This window comes from Pleurodeles waltl, chromosome 7 (assembly GCF_031143425.1).
Source record: "Pleurodeles waltl isolate 20211129_DDA chromosome 7, aPleWal1.hap1.20221129, whole genome shotgun sequence".
NCBI classification, from domain to species: domain Eukaryota; kingdom Metazoa; phylum Chordata; class Amphibia; order Caudata; family Salamandridae; genus Pleurodeles; species Pleurodeles waltl.
Window position 1 is genome coordinate 370956744 of NC_090446.1, and position 19705 is coordinate 370976448.

Sequence of the window (19705 nt, forward strand, 5' to 3'; positions counted from 1 at the left end):
GGCCTGGGACAGGTTTCAAAAGGCTACTTTATAGTGCTGCAGACCCTATAGTATTGTTGAATACACCAGCCCTGGGTACCAGTACTACCATTTTACTATGGAGTCACCATTAAATGAAATGAGCCAACTGAGTGTAGGCCATTTTCACTGTGTCTAAAGCACATTAATACTTCGTAGCTCTAGTAAAGTGTGCAGAGTCCTAAAGGCTAACAAAATGGGTTTAGAAAACGGGGGGGGGGGGCCGGGGGGGGAAAGCAAAGTGTTTTGTGGTAACCCTTCAGAGAGGGTCAAACCCAACACTAAAGTTCTAGCTTGCGATTCTCTCTAATGCATATTGAGCAACTAAGAGCAAATTGAAATGCATCATTTTGTTGTGATACAGCTGTGGTAAGTAAAAGAAATATATTAGCTAGCCTAGGAATCCTGAAGCACCACGAGGATGAACACAGTAGTAATGGTGAGGTGCAACCAGAAATGATTCTGTTTCAAAGAGTTAGAAGAGGAGGTCTGCATCTCACAACTGGTATGCCCAAGTTCAAGAGGAAGATTAATTTGTTTTGCACCTATATACGTTAATGCATTTTTTTAACCCTTTTTAAGATCTTATTGAATTAGTGGGCAAGCCAGGTTGCCATCTGAAACGTATGATTAGTAGGCTGAGTTTAATGAATATTAATCTCAGGTCAAAGGTCAGAGTCTGGAATGAAAAATATCCAACAAGTGTTTTATTAACAGCAGGCTTGAAGTTTTATCCACCAAAGTATTTGCTAAAGGAGGTGGGGAGGAGGGATGTTTCTTGTCACACCCCATGCAGATGCTGAAGTATTATATATTATTAATTACTAATTTTCTTTGGGATGTTGAGAGCTGGAGAGCTATATAGAATCATCAGAATTTAGTTGGAGTAACCTCTCTCTTGAGCCCATCCCTATTTGTGTTTATATGTGAAATTCACAAGCTCATAGTAATACTTACCTTTAAGCCACTTAATAGCATTGTTCCATACTGCCATACTGCCTTGTGCTGATTTGCCTTAGTCAGGGTGCATTAGTGGGGTGGGAGCCAATACCTTCCATTATTTCAAGGAACTGTGGTCATTAACACCATCATACGTTGTCCAATGTCCAATCATTTTTACCACATTGAGTTAACATACCTTTGCTCTACATTAAACACCAAACTAAAAACAAGAAAATATTCAGATATACTTAATGTGCATAGATCTGTACCGTTATGCAAAGAGTTGGGACTATTGTGTTATATTTGCATAACTCTCAGCTGTGAACCTGCATGCACACATTTAATATCATGAGCTTTATGGCTGAAAATAATCAATAGTCTGATTAATATATAAAGGTTTCCTTATGCTAGTGGTTTTCTAAGAATCTTTTTTCAGTGCAATGTTTTTATTTGAAGTGATAAGGGAAGAAAATACAAACATGTAGCCATTTACAACTGTTTAAACTTTTACAGAATTTATGTTGAAATGTACCAGTGTGCCCTTGCCATGGTATTTGCCACGGACGAGATCAACCAAAATCCCAAACTGCTGCCTAATGTGACCCTGGGATTCAGAATTCTTGACACTTGTGACTCTGACTGTCTGCCAGCCCAAGGGTCCCTGTGGCTATTGTCAGGAGTGAAGGATACTGTCCCAAACTACAGTTGTCAGCACCCCTTAAAAATGGTGGCTGTACTTGGTGATACCCGCTCATCTTCGTCAGTTCAAGTGGCCAGAATTTTAGGCCTCCGCAGAATACCACAGGTATGTTCTAACTGTACAGCAAATGTGACTGTGTCACATTATTCGTGATATGCATTTAAATTTTTTTACAAATCCGCCAGTGCAAGAAGGAAATAACTCTGCAAACCTACCAGGGCAAGAACGAACTTTGTGACGGAGGACACTTTGGTTTAGATGTGTGGGTACTATTTAGTTGCTTTGTAAAGGTTAGTTGGTTGGATTGCTTGATTGTTGCTCGTCAGAGAATAGATTCCATGTCGCAAAGGTCAGGGGCCTTAAGGAGTACCCCCTGTGGGAGATTTGAGGAGGGCTTAGGTGCCACATTACAGTCTGAATTCTGAGATGTTGATTGATTATGACAACATTAGCCGTAATCAGGATTTAAAGTTGGTGAGTACTTCTTGAGGGATGAAAGAACATGATTGCTAGTTGTTCCACCATGAGAAATTCCAGTGGGATGTACGACTGTAGGGAGGTGATTGTTCAAAGTGAATGGCTGCATGCAGTTTAGACGTTTGTGGTAGTGGCTGTATAGATAGTGTTGAGCCTGAGTGACCTCTTAATGACCACTAAGTATAATGTTACACCTTGTGCCCTGGCATAGAATAGGGGAAATGTTTTCAATTGAAACTTGGAGAAAAGGTGAACACAGAGGACTCCTGTGCTAATGATGGAAGTGCCTGATAGCTGTATCAAAATGTTGTCTCTTTTGAGTAGCAGTAGAATGTCAATACATTTCAGGCTAATATATCACTGAGTGGGTTTATGTGTATGTTGAGCCGTTCTTGACTTGATGCTACTTATTGACAGAATTGTATTGCAGCATGATCTATGCACATAATTGAAGTGAAGTGTCCCAAAAAGGACAAGACCTGGTTTATTTTGCAAAAGGCAACTTATTTTGTTGTTTGGACTGTTGTGTCATGTTTTACAATCCTGGAAAGCAAGGCAAATAGTGCTGCTTCACTGCTGTTTACATCAGGATCACTGAGTATGTCAGCTCAGCTTTAAAACATACAGAACCTTGTGAAGTGATTCACTCCTCTTAATCAAAGTTATTCGGACCAAATATACACCACTGCAGGGTGAAAAGCAAAGTAGGTCAATTAAAAAAGTACTGTAGTTCTATTTTAGGAGACTTGAAATTCCTTTGTCTTTAAAGATCTTACCACCTAGCAATCTGACCTCTGAAGACAGTGGTAGGGGCAGCACAACAGATCACAGAGAGCACAAGGGATGTTCACGGAGAGCACTCTCACCATGAAGGGCAGCAAGGGAGGGCAGGGGCAGCAAAACAGACTAGGGAGGGCAAGAAGGAGGCACAGTATGTTGACCACAGAGGCCATGAGGGTGGAACAGGAGGTAGCAAACTGACCACTGATAGCATGAGGGAGGTACAAGGGCAACACAATGGACCACAGAGGACAGGAGGGAAGGAGCAATGTTGGTACACAGAGAAAGGAGGACAGACAGGAAAGGCAGGGGCAGCAAGCTGACCACGGAGAACAGTAAGGAGGGGCAAGGACACCAAACAGAACACAGAGAGCAGGAGGGAGGGGCAGTAGGCTGCCCACGGTGGTCAGGAAGGAAGGGCAGGGGCAGTACGCTGACCGAAAAGTGCAGGGGGAGGGACAGGAGCTGCAGAATGGACCATGGAGGGAAGGAGGGAGAAGCAGGGGGCAGCCAAATGACCCACATGGCAGGTGGGAGGGGCATGGAAAACACAACAGACCACATAGGGACAAGAGGGAGGTGAAGGGATATTAGGCTGATCATGGAGGACAGGCAGGAAAGCCAGGGCAGAACACTCCAAACCTGCCCATCCCTTATGTAGTCAATGGGAAGCCTGCAGCCCCTGACCCTTACTCCTGCCCTCTATGATAAGTTGAATGCCCTGTTCCTCCCTTATGCCCTCCATAGTAATTCTGCTGCCCCTCCTCATACTGCCTGCCTTCCATTTTTCCTACATTACTGCTGCCCATCTTTCATGTCCTCTGTGGTCAACTTGCTGCTCCTATCACTCTCTCCTTCCCAAAGTGCTCTGTTATGCTGCCCCTCTTCCACCCTTATGTCCTCTGTAGTCAGATTTCCATCCATCCTGCTCATTTGTGGTACTTTGTGCTGTTCTTGCTTTTCTGCCTAGCCCTCATAGTGAGCTTGCTGCCCCTTCCCCTGCTTTCCCTTTATGGTCTGTTCTGTTTCCATATCCATCCCACCTTGCTGCTCCTGATCCTCCCTCCTGTCCTCAATGGTTCATTGTGTTGCTCCTATCCTTCCCTCCAGCGCTATGTGGCCAGCTTTCTCCTATGCCCCTCTCACCTGCTCTCTGTGGTCAGCTTGCTGTTCCTGTCCCACCCTGCTGCCCTCAAAGCTCCATTGTGCTGACCCTGTCCCTGCCCCTCATACCTGACCTCCATTGTCAGCTTGCTGTCCCTTGTCCTCTCTCCTGCATTCCATGGTCCATTGTGATGGTCCTAGCCCTTATGGTCATCTTGCTGCCCCTGCCCCTTCTACCTGACCTTAGAAGTTAGCTTGCTACCCACCCCTCCTCATGCCCTCTATGGTAAGCTTGCTGTCCCTGACTCTCTCTTCTAACCATTGAGTTCAGCTTGCTGCCTCTGGCCCCTTGCACCTGTCCTCTGTTCTCCATGTGCTGCCCCTGCCCCTCTCAACTGCCTTCTGGGAGCCATTGTGGTGCTACTCCCTAATGCCCGCTGTATTCTGTTGTTGCCCCTGACCATCTCTCCTGCTCTCCAAAGTCTGCTTGCGGGCCTTGCCCATCCCTCGTGCCTAAAGTGGTATTAAAGAGTATCTACTAAGAACAATGTACACCAAATGCAAAACATGTCCAAAGAGACACTATTCAGTTAAAATATGCAAGGTCTGAACGTGCTAAAAAACATACCATCTTCAGCCTTCATACTGTAGTGAAAGCTTTAGCTATAGCCTATCTTCTGAAGAAAATCAAGAACTTGTACCTACGTGAGTACCTGGTTCACACATATTTCTATGTTATGTAGAAATTGCCATGATGAGACGATTGTGGCATCTTACAATACCTTGTATCTAGTATCTACAATATTTGCGCTGGTGGAAACTTTTTCTGCAGTGCCAAACTAATTGTGTTGAACATTCCGTCACCTGAACACAGAGGTACTCTTCATTTCAAAGATTTGTAACTTGTTTAATACCTCTACATACCTATAATGCATTAGTATCAGATCCATTCTGTAAACACTTACAACCATTAGCTGTACACACGTTGTACAAAATTAGGTAAAGGAGTAATATGGTAGTTACCAGCAACTACGTAAACTATAAAACAAATTAACACATTCATTGGATTGTCTCATCAGTGATGTCATTAATGATGTCTTTTGAGATGTCAGCAGTAATGTCACAAATAATGTCATAGAATGTCATGAGTGATGTAATATGTGAGCTCATAAGCAATGCTGAGAGGAGCTCAAGTTATAGTTAGCTCTGCTAACTATAACTGGGAAATTATTGTGTTTTTTTAGTTCCAAACATCAATGTTGTCACTAACATATTCATCTTACTATAATGTCACTTTAACCCCTTAGCTGCTGGACCTCCCCCACTCCCCTCCCCCTCCAGTGCTGAACACTTTTTCAGTTATTTGTGATAGTTTGCGCTTAGGCCCCCATAACTTTTTGTCCACATAAGCTATCAACACCAAATTTGCGTCCTTTTTCCCAACAATCTGGGGATTGTAAAAGTACCCAGAGTTTGGGGGTTCCCCTGGAGGAGACCAAGAAATTAGCCAAATTAAAGCTAAAATTTGTTTTTTTTCTGTGGAAAAATGGGAAAAGTGCTGCATAAGTAAGCATATGTTTTTTTCCCTGTGAATGGCATCAACAAAGGGTTTGCGGTGCTAAAATCACCATCCGCCTAGCTTTCAGGAACAGGCAGACTTGAATAAAAAAAACAAATTTTCAACACAGTTTTGGCATTTTACTGAGACATACCACATTTTTACTATTTGTGTTCTTTTAGCCTCCTTCCAGTTAGTGACAGAAATAGGTGTGAATCCAATGGTGGATCCCAGCCAGAAAAACATTTCTGAAAAGTAGACAACATTTTGAATTTAGCAAGGGGTAATTTGTGCAGATCCTTCAAGATTTTCCAACAGAAAGTAACAGCTGAAATAAAAAAAATATTGAAATTGAATTGAAGAAAACAGTCTACTTTTTAATTTGTAACTTTTTCCAGCTATGGCAGATTTCTAAAAGCAATATACCGTTACGTCTGCTGGACTCTTCTATATGCGGGGATATATAGGGCTTGTAGGTTCATCAAGAATCCTAGGTATCCAGAGCCAATAAATTAGCTGCAGCTTCCAATGGGTTTTCCTTGTATACTGGGTATACAGCAATTCATTTGAGTGAAAAATAGGTGTCAAGGATACCTTTGTATTTCCAAAATGGGCACAAGATAAGGTATTGAGAAGCAATGGTTACTTGCACATCTCTGAATTCGGGGGTCCCCATAGTAGCATGTGAATTACAGGGCATTTCTCGAATAGACTTCTTTTTTACACACTGTCTTACGTTTGGAAGAAAAAAAAATGAGAAAGACAATGGGCAATAACACTTGTTCTTCGATTCTGAGTTCCCTCAAGTCTCCCAATAAAAATGGTACCTCACTTGTGTGGGTAGGCCTAGTGCTCGCAACAGGAAACGTCCCAAAACTCAACATGGAAACATCACATTTCTACATTGAAATCGGAAGTGTTGTTAGGAAAGTGCCTAGCTGTGGATTTTGGTTTCTAGCTAAGCCAGCACCTAGGGAAGCCTAGCAAACCTGTGCATTTTTAAAAACTAAATACCTAGGGGAATCGAGTATGTGTTGAATTGTGGGGCTCCCACCATGCTGTATTACCCAGAATCCTTTGCAAACCTTATTATTTGGTAAAACAAAACACTTTTTCCTTACATTTCAGTGATGGAAAGGTCTGTAATCTGAGGGGAGACACAAACTTCCTTCTATCCAGCATTCCACCAAGTCTCCCGATAAAAATGGTACCTCACTTGTGTAGGTAGGCATAGTACCCGCAACAGGAAACACCCCAAAATACAACATGAACACACCACATTTTCTATGAAAACTGACCTGTTTTTTGCGAAGTACCGAGCTGTGGGTTTTGGCTGTAGCTCAGCTGTCACTTAAGGAAACCTGCCAAATCTATGCATTTTTTTAAACTAGACACTTAGGTTTACTTGTGGGGCTCTCACCAGGTTCTATTACCCAGAATCCTTTGCAGACCTCAAACACTTTTTCCTCACATTTCGGTGATGGAAAGTTCTAGAATCTGAGGGGAGCCACAAACGTCCTTCCACCCAGATTTACCACAAGTCTCTTGATAAAAATGGTACCTCACTTGTGTGGGTAGGCCTATTGCCCACGACACAAAATGCCCATAAACGCAACATGGACAGATTTTTGGGAAAGTACCTAGCTGTGGATTTTGGGCTGTAGCTCAGCAGGCACTTAGGGAAACCTACCGAACCCACACATTTTAAAAAACTAGACACCTAGGGGAACCCAAAATGGGGTGAGTTGGGGGGCTTTCACCAGGTTCTATTACCTAGAATTCTTTGCAACTCTCAAGATTTGGCAATAAAAACACTTTGTCCTCATATTTCGGTGATGGAAAGTTCTGGAATCTGAAAGGAGCCACGAACTTCCTTCCACCCATCATTACCCCAAGTCTCCCGATAAAAATGATACCTCACATGTGTAGGTAGGCCTAGTGCCCGCGACAGGAAACGCCTCAAAATACAACATGAACACATCACTTTTTCTAATGGAAATTGACCTGTTTTTTGCAAAGTGCCATTTTATGGATTTTGGGCTGTAGCTCAGCCGACACTTAGGGAAACCTACCAAACCTATAAAAAAATTTAAACTAGACACCTAGGGGGAACCCAGGATGGGCTGACTTGTGGGGCTGTGACCAAGTTCTATTACCAAGAATCCTTTGCAAACCTCAAACTTTGGCAAAAAACACTTTTTCCTCACATTTTGGTGATGGAAAGTTCTGGAATCTGAGGGGAGCCACAAATTTCCTTCCACCCAGCATTCCCCCAAGTCCCCTGATAAAAGTGGTACCTCACTTGTGTAGGTAGGCCTATTACCCGTGACAGGAAATGTACCAAAATACAACATGAACTCATCACATTTGTCTATTGAAAACTGAACTGTTTTTTGTGAAGTGCCTAGCTGTGGAGTTTGGGTTGTAGCTCAGACTGCACTTAGGGAAACCTACCAAACCTATACAATTTTGAAAAATAGACACCTAGGGAAATTCAGGATGGGGTGACATGTGGGGCTCTCACTAGGTTCTACTACCCAGGGTCCTTTGCAAACCTCAAAATTTGGCAAAAAACACCTTTTCCTCACATTTCAGTGATGAAAAGTTCTGGAATATGAGGGGAGCCACAAATTTTCTTCCATCCAACATTCCCCCAAGTCTCCTGATAAAAATGATACCTCACCTGTGTAGATAAGCCTAGTACCCGCGACAGGAAACTTTCCAAAATACAACATGATTTTGTGAAGTGCCTAGCTGTGGATTATGGGCTGTAGCTTAGCTGGCAATTAGTGAAACCTACCAAACCTATGCATTTTTTTAAACTAGACACCTAGGGGAACCCAGTATGGGGTGGCTTGTGGGGCTCTCTTCAGGTTCGATTACCCAGAATCCTTTGCAAACCTCAAAATGTAGCAAAAAAACACCTTTTCCTCACATTTCGGTGATAGAAAGTTCTGGATTCTGAGAGGAGCCACAAATTTCCTTCTACTCATCATTTCCCCAAGTCTACCGATAAAAATGGTACCTCACTTGTGTGGGTAGGCTTAGTACCGACGAAAGGAAATGCCCTATACGCAACATGGACACATCACATTTTTCAATTTAAAACTGGCTTATTTTTTGGAAAGTACCTAGCTGTGGATTTTGGGCTGTAGCTCAGCAGGCAATTAGGGAAACCTATCAAACCCACACATTTTTCAAAACTATACACCAGAGGAACCCAAGATGGGGTGACTTACTGGGCTTTCACAAGGTTCTGTTACCCAGAATCCTTAGCGAACCTCAAAATTCGGCAAAAAAAACACTTTTTCCTCACATTTCGGTAATGGAATGTTCTGGAATCTGAGGGGATTCACAATCTTCCTTCTACCCAGCATTTCCCCAAGTCTTCCAAAAAAAAGGTACCTCATTTGTGTGGGTAGGCTAGTGCCCGCGACAGGAATGGATCACACAAGGGTCAATGGTAGTCCTTGTATGAGGGCTACTGTTAACCCTGGAGTGATCCATTCCTGATGCAGGCACTAGGCACAGGCGCACAAGTGGGGTTGTGTTTTTATCAGGAAAAGTGGGGAAACACTGGGTGGTAAGAATTTTGAGGATCCCTGCACATTCCTGTAGTTTCCGTGACCAAAAAGCAAGGAAAAATAGTGTTTTTAATTAATGTTTCACATTTGTAGGGTATTCTGGGTAAGAAAACTTTGTAAAATCCAAACACGCCACACTTCCGTGGAATGCCCCAGGTGTCTAGTTTCCAGAAATGTCTGAGTTTGGCGGGTTTCCCTATATAGTCGTCAAGCCCAAGACCAAATACTCAGGTGGCTTTCTTACAAAACCGGGCTTTTTCGTGGTAGCAAATTTAGATGTCTCCGCAAACCGTATTGGGTACTTTCCTGTCACGGTCACTTGCCCACCCACACAAGTGAGGCAATGTGTTTTCTCTGGAGACTTAGTGGAACGCTGGGTGGTAGAAAATTTGTGGCTGCCTGAGGAATCCAGGACCTACCCTCACTGAACTGCAAGGCAAAAGTTTTTTTAAGCAAAGTTTGTGATTTCATGGGGATTCTGGGCGAAGGAAGACTAGTGAGAGCCATGCAAGTCCTGCACCCTTGAACTCCCCTCGTACTAGTAATTTAAAGTTAATCCACCACTCACACTGGTTGGTTTTAGCACCTCCAGAAATTATGGTTCCAAAGCATGAATACTGAATATTGAAAGCAAGCCTTCTGAAGGTGGGCCATAAAGCCATGTTAAGGCACCAACCACTTTATGGTCCATTTACATGCCATTCAGGCACAACAAACAACCCTTTCATGCTGCAGGCCACGGGCCCAATCCAACCAATCACTACACTCACATTAACTTGCCGCTGCCAGACAAGGGCCCATCACAGTCATACTCCACATGACAGAATAAGTTTGACTACATTTTACCATCTGTCAAGTAATCACCTTGTTCTTCCTGAACATTACTGGAGGCATCCTTAATGAACCTTTACTAACGACTCCCATGACAGCCACCTGAGGCTCAGGCAGACATGTTTTTCATGTGCCTTTAGTTGTGCTAAATCCAACTCCTTCCAGTTTATGGATACAAGTTGGGGCTGTCTGAGTATGCCATGCGAAGCCTATTCCTGAACTGAGGGAGCATATCTATCTTCAAAACTAAGGCAGACATGCTGGAGAATTCTCGCAGTGTTCCCTAAAGAGAAGGTCAAAGGCTATGAAAAAGGGTAGTGTTTGGCACACAAGGTAGTCCGTGAGAACATAGCATATGCCCCAGCCAACATTATGTGCAGTGTTGTGACTGTAATGCACTTATCATACAGCAAATTGAACATCTATTAAGTTATGTTGGAGGATAAACATTAAAAGCAGGTCAAACACTGACCCATACGTGTCATTGTCCTTCAGTGCTGGGGTGACACCAATGGGGTTGAATCCATAGGTGTAGATTATGTAGATCTGTACTACCTGTACTATCTGCCTTCTACCTGTGCAATATCCCTGTAAAAACACACCTACTAGAAGCTTTCCTTACTCATTCATGTCTCTGTCCTCATCAGAGTCCTGACTAATCCTGTATAATTGCCAAGTGAACCTATACTAATTTGTGGATGCGAGTTGGGGGTGTCCGAGTATACCTTAGGAGGCCTATTCCTCGAACTGAGTGAGCATATCTACCACTGAAACTAAGGCAGACACGCTGGTGAAGAAATTCTAAGGTCTCTAAAGTAAAAAGTCAAACAAATATTCTGTGAGATTCATTCACCAACACTTCTACTTTTGCTTTGAAAGTGAAGCTACAAATTGAGTTTACACACTTTCAAACAAGTAGAAATATTGGTGAATATGTCCAACAGCACATTTGTTTGAATTATTACACTTACTTCTGTTCTCTTTGGCAATTATGGTGGTAGGCAACATAAGTTCCCTAACAAACACTTCAAAATTCAGTCATGCCTTTAACATTTTGCCACACAAGGTACTCCCTGACAATGTGGCATGTGTTCTATCCACTAGTATGTGAAGTATGGGGACTATAACGTACGTTAATTGAACAGAACACCTTCCACGTTCTGACAGCGGATATAGGTGTCAAGCAGGTCATAAGGAAGTCCATGATTTCCTGAAGTAGATGTAGTATAATTCTGTTCTGTGGCTGCTTGCCTAATGAAGCAGTGGCCCATGGATGTTCGGTATCCATGCTCAACCATTGAAATGATTACCCAACGGCAGCTCCACCTTAGTCAATTCCCAGAACTTTGTTTTAGTATGATACAACGTAAAGCAAGCAGGGACACAGAGGCCTGGTTGAGATGAGCACTGGGAACGGTAATGCTGACTCGCCTGCCGCTTTCTATGCTTCGAGCACACTTTACAGCAACGACATGGATGATCCTTTTTGGGTATTTTAGGAATGGAATGAACAAAATGTAACTCCTGCAGTCTTGCCACATCCTCCAGAACAGATGAGGTGGAGGCTGCTGCTTCTGTAACAGCAGTGAGGCTTTCAATTGCAGACACCTGTAAGTCAAGGAAAGTCATGATTCTTCCTGTGCTTGTCTGACAGTAAACAACATACGCATTGTATGTTGCCATGTGGATCAGGTGGGTAAACAGTGTTGTACCAAGTGCTAGTGTTATGACACACATTGGGCCTGATTACAACTTTGGAGGAGGTGTTAATCCGTCCCAAATGTGACGGATATACCACCAGCCGTATTACGAGTTCCATAGGATATAATGGACTCGTAATACGGCTGGTGGTATATCCGTCACTTTACCGTCACTTTTGGGACGGATTAACACCTCCTCCAAAGTTGTAATCAGGCCCATTGTATGGTTAAAGAACCTTATTGTAATCTAGTAGACAGATGGGCTTGTGGATTTCAGCCATCTGACCCCAAACCATGATGGGGGAAGTGCTCTCATCATAAATTGTAATGAGCACGTAAACATCTCGCCTATCCAAGCACTTGACAGCGAGCAGTTTGTTGAAATGTAATGCAGTACTCTGGGATTTCTGGAGCCTCTTGCAAAGAAGCTCCTGCAGGAATCCTTTGCGTTACAACGAACTGTACCGCAGGTCACAGTGCCAGCTTTGTAGAGCTCACTGAACAGCTCTACTCCTGTACTGAATTTGTCCACATAAAGGTTATAACCGTTGTAAAGGAGTGGCTGGACAAGTTCCCATACAATCCTACCTGTGACCCCTAACACAGGATCAAGGACTCATCAAATGCTATATTCTTTCCAGGAGTATAGATCTCTGGAAACCTGGCAGACAAAGGTTCCACGACAGGATGATTTTTGAACAACCTGTCATGGTCTTGATGGTCCCGGGGAAATGCAGCAGAATTGTCACTGAAATGCAGCATGCGCTGCAGTAGCAAAAAATGATCCCTGCTCGTGTATAGTGCGAAGATAGGGGTTACCCAAACCTTGCGAGTAGTCCAGTAGGACTGCAAGATGGGTTTCTGCACCAACCCCATTTTGAGCGTAAGGCTCAAAAATATCTTCAACTCTGCCAGCGAAGTGGGAGTCCACTGGCGTGCCCTAGAACAGGGCCCTAGAGTGCCTTCATGCTCCCTGAGAAATTGGTCTGCACGCAAATTTGTTTGCTGCACAATTTTCTGAAGGAAGGCAATATCCAAAAATAGATGGACGTAGTCAACTGGCAAAAAGTTGGCCATATCAACTTTACATCCAGCGTCACCAGTAAAAGATGGAATTTGGGGCTGAACTAAATTGGGGGGCTGCCAAGAGAGCACTCTCTCTGTGCTTGCCGCCGCACGCACCTGCTCTCTGGGTTGGGCTAACCCGTGGTTGTCCCGCTGCACAGACTGTGCTTGCGGAGGGATAGCATGACAGTCCTCATCGTCTCCCTCAGAATCAGTGGAAGAGGTGTCTTCGGATGGGACTTGGCCAACTGAAAAATCACTCCCAAATTCTGCTCCATTGTCCTCTCCCTCAGATGCTGTCTTAGTCTCTGATCCTGCCTCAGAGCTATCCTCCATAACCTGAGCTAGGGCTCGAGTAGCAGTCATCCAAAGAGATGCCATCTCTGCTACTGGTTAAACTGTCCATCTAAAGTACTATCCTACGTAGAAGGCAGATAGAGTCACAAAATTGCTCATGGGTTTGTGATGTGTCAGTACATTTTGTCACCTTACCTTCGCTTCTTCTCTGATTCCAAAGATTCTCTGAAGACATTGAAAAAAACAATGAAGACACACTATTACTTCACCTAACCACATACCCATTATCACAGCCTTTAGTGCTGGTGGAACCCAGTGTGACAGTAATTTTTGGTGCTCTGCCTCCCATGAGCTTCTCATCGAATTCCCTCAGTACCATCTAGCAAAAGTGCCCCTCATATCTCTATTGCCCCCCTCCACATACATTTCATTTGTTTTGAAGCACAGGTAACGCCTAGCTTTACTAATCCACTCAGCTAAATATATCCTTTGTAGCAGGATTATAACCAGCTGCGCTACTTTATGGCGTCAAAACTGCCAATAGACAAAAGACAGATCTATTTCTAAACAGAGAGAATCTATCTCTCTCTCTCTCTCTCTCTCTCTCTCTATATATATATATATATATATATATATATATATATATATACACAGACATATTTATAAAGAGATTTGTCTCTCGTTATATATGTACAAATAGCTCACTCACATGTATGAAAAAAATACCCCCACATTTTCTTTTCTTTTTTAAAATATTCCCTGGGGGGGGCGCGATCGCACCCCCAGGGCAAACCATTTTTTTTAAATTTAATAAATTTGCCCCGAAGGGTTGACCCGTGTAGGAAGGGCCAACACCCTATTTTTTTATTTATTTAAAAAAAAAAACATTAAGTTTAGTCCTTGGGGTGTGCGATCGCCCCCCGGAGAACCCCAACATTTTTTTTTTATTATGCCCCCTTGGGGGGCCAGCCCACTTACACAGGGGCCGACCCCCACCAAACAAGAGGCATGCTGATGTCACAGATGGTCGGGAGGGAGGCGGGGGAGACGCAGAAGTTCTTCTGCGTCTCCCAGAATATATATATTTTTTTAAACCCATCCCTGACGTTGGCCACTGATCGTGACCTTCACCAGGGAGGGTGTGCAGGCATCAGCCAGTGGCTGAAACCCACACCTATGGGGTTAACCTTTGTTTTTTTTAAGTGAATTTCTAATTTATTTTTTTAAAAGAAAGACAGATTCATTAATCACACCTACCACGTTACTTTGACCTTTACTTTTTTCAGTGATATTTTATTACCATATGTAAATCCAACACCCAGCCGTGCACCTGCAGCTTTGCCATGTGTCCAATCTCCATGCAGGCTGGTAACTCCATGCTGTGCATAGCCTTCAGCCATGCACAAACAGTTGGTTGGCAACAGAGCCTGGTCAGCAGCCTGGCACGTTTGCCAATCTACCCAGGAGCCAACCCCCCCACTTTCAACCAACTACACGCCACACAGGGCATTTGGCCATGCATGGCATGAGGTTGGCCACGGCAGTGCCCGGCTGCGTCCAGCTACCCACAAGCGTCCAATTAGAAACTTTGGCTGTGCACATCAGGGTGTTGGCCACACAGTTGGGCCTACCATTATGATTTGTTGACCCCCAGCAGACTGCCAAACCAATGCCAGGCACAGCCTTTGGCATGCACAGTGTAGGGTGGTTTTCGAACCCCAGGGACCCCATTGCCCGGGGCCCAAACATATATATTAAGGCAAAGTTGGCACATAGCTCTCCTCCCCAAGCCCTAAAAGGCCCCTTGGACTCCATCTTTGGGATAAAATGCAACTAAACAGTTGAGGAGGCTGTGCAGTCCCCTTCCCTGAGCCTTCTTGGGCCTCTGGGACCTCATTCCAGGGTCCTAATATATATATATATATATCTTACCCGGTGGGTATATTATATTACCCAGTGGGTATATATCACCCAGTGGTGGTTGCCACTGGGTTGTTATAATTAGGACCACATTTCCATTTAAAATTGATTTTTTGGTTTGCAAATTTTCACGCAGTTTGACGAATCTTAAAGAAACTTCCAAAAAGAAAGTCTCATCAACTTCAGGTTCTACTTGGAAAGTTTCAGAGTGAGCCTTCATACAGGGCCAAGAAAAAGTGGAATCCCAAACCACATTTTTCCCATAAACCTTAGACAGAAACATTAGACACAGCTACAGCCAACATTTTTGAACCAAGTTACAATAGATTTTGGCCCAGAAACCCTGCATTTTGTGATTTGGTGTAAATAGGTTCATTAGTTTGTAAGAAATTAATGTTCATATTAATGTCATTATAACTTGCGCCTTTGCCATGCACTGCTAAGTACCTCACATATCACATAACCCATGACTTATTCTATGGCATCATTGATTAGATCACTGCAACAGATGAAATTACATAATTGAAAAGAGGGGTGGGTGACAATATATGCTCTGCTGGGGGAGATGGCAGAGTTTTGGCCACTCCGTGTTATGCTTGTACTGCAAAGCTCCGGCCAGCTTCCACCAACCACTGTTTGGCAGACTTTTTCTTGTGCACAGGTTGCCAATGGCAAGTTGGTGAGCGCAAGCGTGAATTGGCGTTCTCTAGCGCAGTTTTTGGGTGTTAGGAGGTCACCCTGTGAGATTTTCCCAATGTAAGCAGTTGCAACCATTTGCATTGAGAAAACTACCACTCAAGTAGAAAATCTGCCCAAGCGGCAGCAAACTCAACTCAGGCAGCAGGCCACTCAGGCACATTGTGTAGTGCAGTTCGTACTGATTTTTCACCACGTAACAAGCTCCATTTGTGGAACTCCACAGAATCTCATGCAGTTTTTATGTTACACTGCATGTTCCGCCCACCTCTAAATTTAAATGGTGGGATTTTTATTTACTTTAGGGTACTACTATAGTTACTTGAGATAGCTGTAACTAGTGAATTTCAGTGGTTTTGTTCTTTTAAATTGTATACTTTAACTGATATTTTCACCCAGCTATATTGTCCCTTTAACCTTTATTTAGTTTTTTAGCAACACAAGACTGCAGCAAGCTACAGGGGATGACGCTCCTCTCAGGGGCATAGCTATCAATAGTGCAGTAGGCTTGGTGGCACCGGAGTCCTGTTGTCTTTTGCACCCAATTTTCTCACATAGTTATGGCTGCATTTTATTTTCTAGCCAGTGGACTGTGAGAGAGAGTGATCCATTTACATTTATTGTAGGGGGCTCATATTCCCACAGCTGCACCAATGGCCCCTCTCTCATGAGCCTCACAGCCATGATCCAGGGCGGAGAGCCCCCCCCCACCCTAGCCATCACAGCCATGGGCCAGAGCTGCAAGGCCAAGTGAAGTAGAGAGGCAGATTGTAGGGATGTCCTTCATTTTAGATGTTTGTCCTATATCTTGTGATGAGCTCCTGTAGGACACCAAATGTCCAACTTTGCCACCCAAGCAAATGATACATGCAAACAGGCTAACCAACAGGCTATGTAAAACAAAGAGGCAAGCTGAGAAGCCTGGAGCAGCCCAGCTTGGCAGGATGTCCCAACAATGACTCTGGGAACAAACAATTTGCAGAGGTGCGAGGACCAGCATTTGTTAACATGGTAACTAGAAGTAAGGACATGTAGCAAAAGAGGTCATGCGCATGTCAAGGCCAATAGACAAAATGTTTAGCTTTTACTAAAAAGGAGGAATACATAAACAGAGAATTAAACTGTCCAAAACAAGCAGGCAGCCACCTTAAAATCTTTACTTTAAGATAATGGTCAGCCAGCGTATGAGATATTGTCAGATAGAGACAAATAGACCCAGGGAGGACACGATTTGCCCAATAGTAGATAATGTGGTCCAGTAGGAGAACCAAGATAGCAACACAGGACTGCTTGTTCGAAACACATAACTTTCTCACTTTTTTACATGCTTTACCTATTGAAGAGATTAGGGCACTAATTTGCGACAGGATGTAAAAGAATGAATACCCCAAAACGATCTCATGGATTCTTGGTATCCCCTATATTAGCATCTTCTTGGAGAAACCACAAGCACATTAACTGCCCTGTGAAGTGATAATGGAAAGCCGACTGCTATCCTATGGAGGGGGCACTTGGGGCAATGTGAGTACAGTTGGCACCAGTTCTTCACTTGTACTGTCTGTTTGCTGGAAAACCTTCTTGTTGTTCCAACAAACTTCTGTCTCTTGGTTATTTGTGAGTATTTCATAAACACTATGACGGGCCCATTTTAACTTCTATTTTGTTAGATGCTGACTTGCAAACTCTTTTATATCTTTCTGTTAGAAGTGTGAAGTTTTGGACACCTGCAGAAGTGTTAGCAACATGTGTGCCTCCTTTCTAGGCTAGCATATTTTTATTGCTTTTATTATGATCAAATTCATTATTAAAATGGATACTTACAGTGGAGGCAAAAATGTCAACATATGCAATGAAATCATGCATTCATTGCCATACTTATTTTGTCTTAGGACTTTTTTGTAACCAAACATATAAATATGAGATAAAAATCGATTATTAGGTGATTTAAATTTGGCCATACTTTGGAGAGGCATAGCAACAGAGCTATCAGGCTGGAGGTCATACCAGTTAGCTGCAGACTAGCTCCAGTCACTGATTGCTCTGGAGTTCTAAGAGTTGCGCAGGGAAGTTGCCTTAAAACTGGCCTTGCCTGTCTGGTCCTGGCAAAGGGTGTGACAGAGAATAACTTAACAGGTATTTCTTGGTACGAAAGGCATTCTGTGCAATCCTTCTTAAGCAACTGAATTTATTTGCCTGCTATTTTCTACTGCTGCTAAACACTTGAAAGTAGCAATAGGGTGTTAGGATGAAATAGAAAGTACTAACTAGGTTAGGAATGTTCATATTGTATTTGCTAGCCATGCCATACATTCCTGCATTCATTGTCTCATTCTGTGCTGTTACCATTCTCTACACTGAACTAAGTCCTTGCACCAGGGGATTAGAAATCTGACCCCTGAGACTCTTGGGTAGAGCATATTGTGGCAGATACAGTAGTTGGTACTGCCCACATATTTGAGACCACAGCGACATTCTAAAACATAAACCACAAAAGAAGTCTCACATGTGATTTTTTCTTTGATCACTAGATTTTTTCCTCTAAAATCAGTTACAAACTTTTTGTCACAGCCAATTTTGCATGCTTTACACTTCGTTTGTGGTTTATGTTTTAGAATGTCGCTGTGGTCTCAAATATGTGGGCAGTACCACATGCCCTTTAAAAAAGCGCATCTTAGAACATATAAGGGCAGTACAAAATGAAGATATGTCTTATGCCATAACCAGAAAAATTATGTAAATTAGATTAGACTTGGTTGATCTCTCCAAAACATATATGTAACAGTTTCTCTTTGAATCATTTACATTTATTGAGATTTATTAAGATTTGTGAACATTCATTAGACATTTATTAGTGATTTTTCAATATTTATTTGCACTTTATGTCACATTCATTATTATATTTTTTTCAAACTTAGTGTATCACATTTATCATTATATTTTTTCATATGCAGTGTATTGCTTTAAGTGAATGAAAGCACATAGGATATATAAAGGAGGCCAAAATGGCGGCCCGCAGGTTGATAAAGGCGGTCACGCCGAAACGCGTTCCTGTTTTGTTAAAATAAACCTACTGGTTTAAACTATTGTGGAGTGCTGGAGCCTTAATGATTGTTTAAGGAACTGTGTTCGTATTATAGACGAGGTGGCGCGCGTCCCATTCCAGCACCATTGGTGATTAGGTGCAGAGAGAGAAACGCCAAACGAAGTGTTTATATATATATATATATATATATATATATATATATATATATATATATATATATATATATATAATAAAGCACTGATCAAGCCTGCCTGTTTCCCCACCCAGACCAGGGAAACTGGCTCTATGACTCGATGGAATATACTGTACCTTAATCAGGCCAATTTTCCATCTATCCAATTCTCCTATTCCAACTGGATACCAGACTAGAATTTAATCTGCAACAGCCATTATTCAAATGTATGTTTTGTTAATTAGTTAACTTATATATGTTGAGGAATGCCAGGGATACCTACTTTAAAGCTTTCATAAGGCATGCTCTCTTATATGTTTATCAAGATATACTCCCTGTGTAAATTCTTTAAATAATACATTGCGAATGTTACATCTCCAATTTGGAACTCTTCTACAATTGTGAGGAATTTAAAAATGGTGACCCAGAAGCAAGTAAAATGTTTGTTTTTAAAGAGTCACCAAGGCTCAAATTTATACTTTTTTATGCAAAACTGTGCTAACGACCTTTGCGTCAAAAAGTATAGTGCTGGCTTGTGCCATTCCAGAGTGCCAGCCAGGCCCCATATTTAAGGAATGGCGCAAGCCGGCGCTAAGGCTGGGCTAACATCAAGGAAAATTATGTTAGCCGGGTGGGGGTGGCGGTACGGGGGAAGGGGGTTTTGCACTGAAAAATAATGTTAGGCTGGTTAGAGTAAAAAAAAGTGAGTCTAACCAACCTAGCATCATTTATTAACGCAAAACTGACCATACCACATGACTCCTGTCTTAGAAAAGACAGAAGTCATGCCCACCTCCCCAATGGACAGCACAGGGGAC

General features: G+C 42.8%; 1 protein-coding gene across 1 annotated transcript in view; it reads left to right on the forward strand.

Moving 5' to 3' along the window:
- LOC138246881 (vomeronasal type-2 receptor 1-like) overlaps positions 1–19705 on the forward strand; it is a 364961-nt gene that overhangs the window by 24143 nt on the left and 321113 nt on the right. The window contains exon 2 of the mRNA XM_069201630.1: positions 1474–1765. Coding sequence (XP_069057731.1) covers positions 1474–1765 — 292 coding nt within the window. The remainder of the gene's footprint in view (positions 1–1473; positions 1766–19705) is intronic.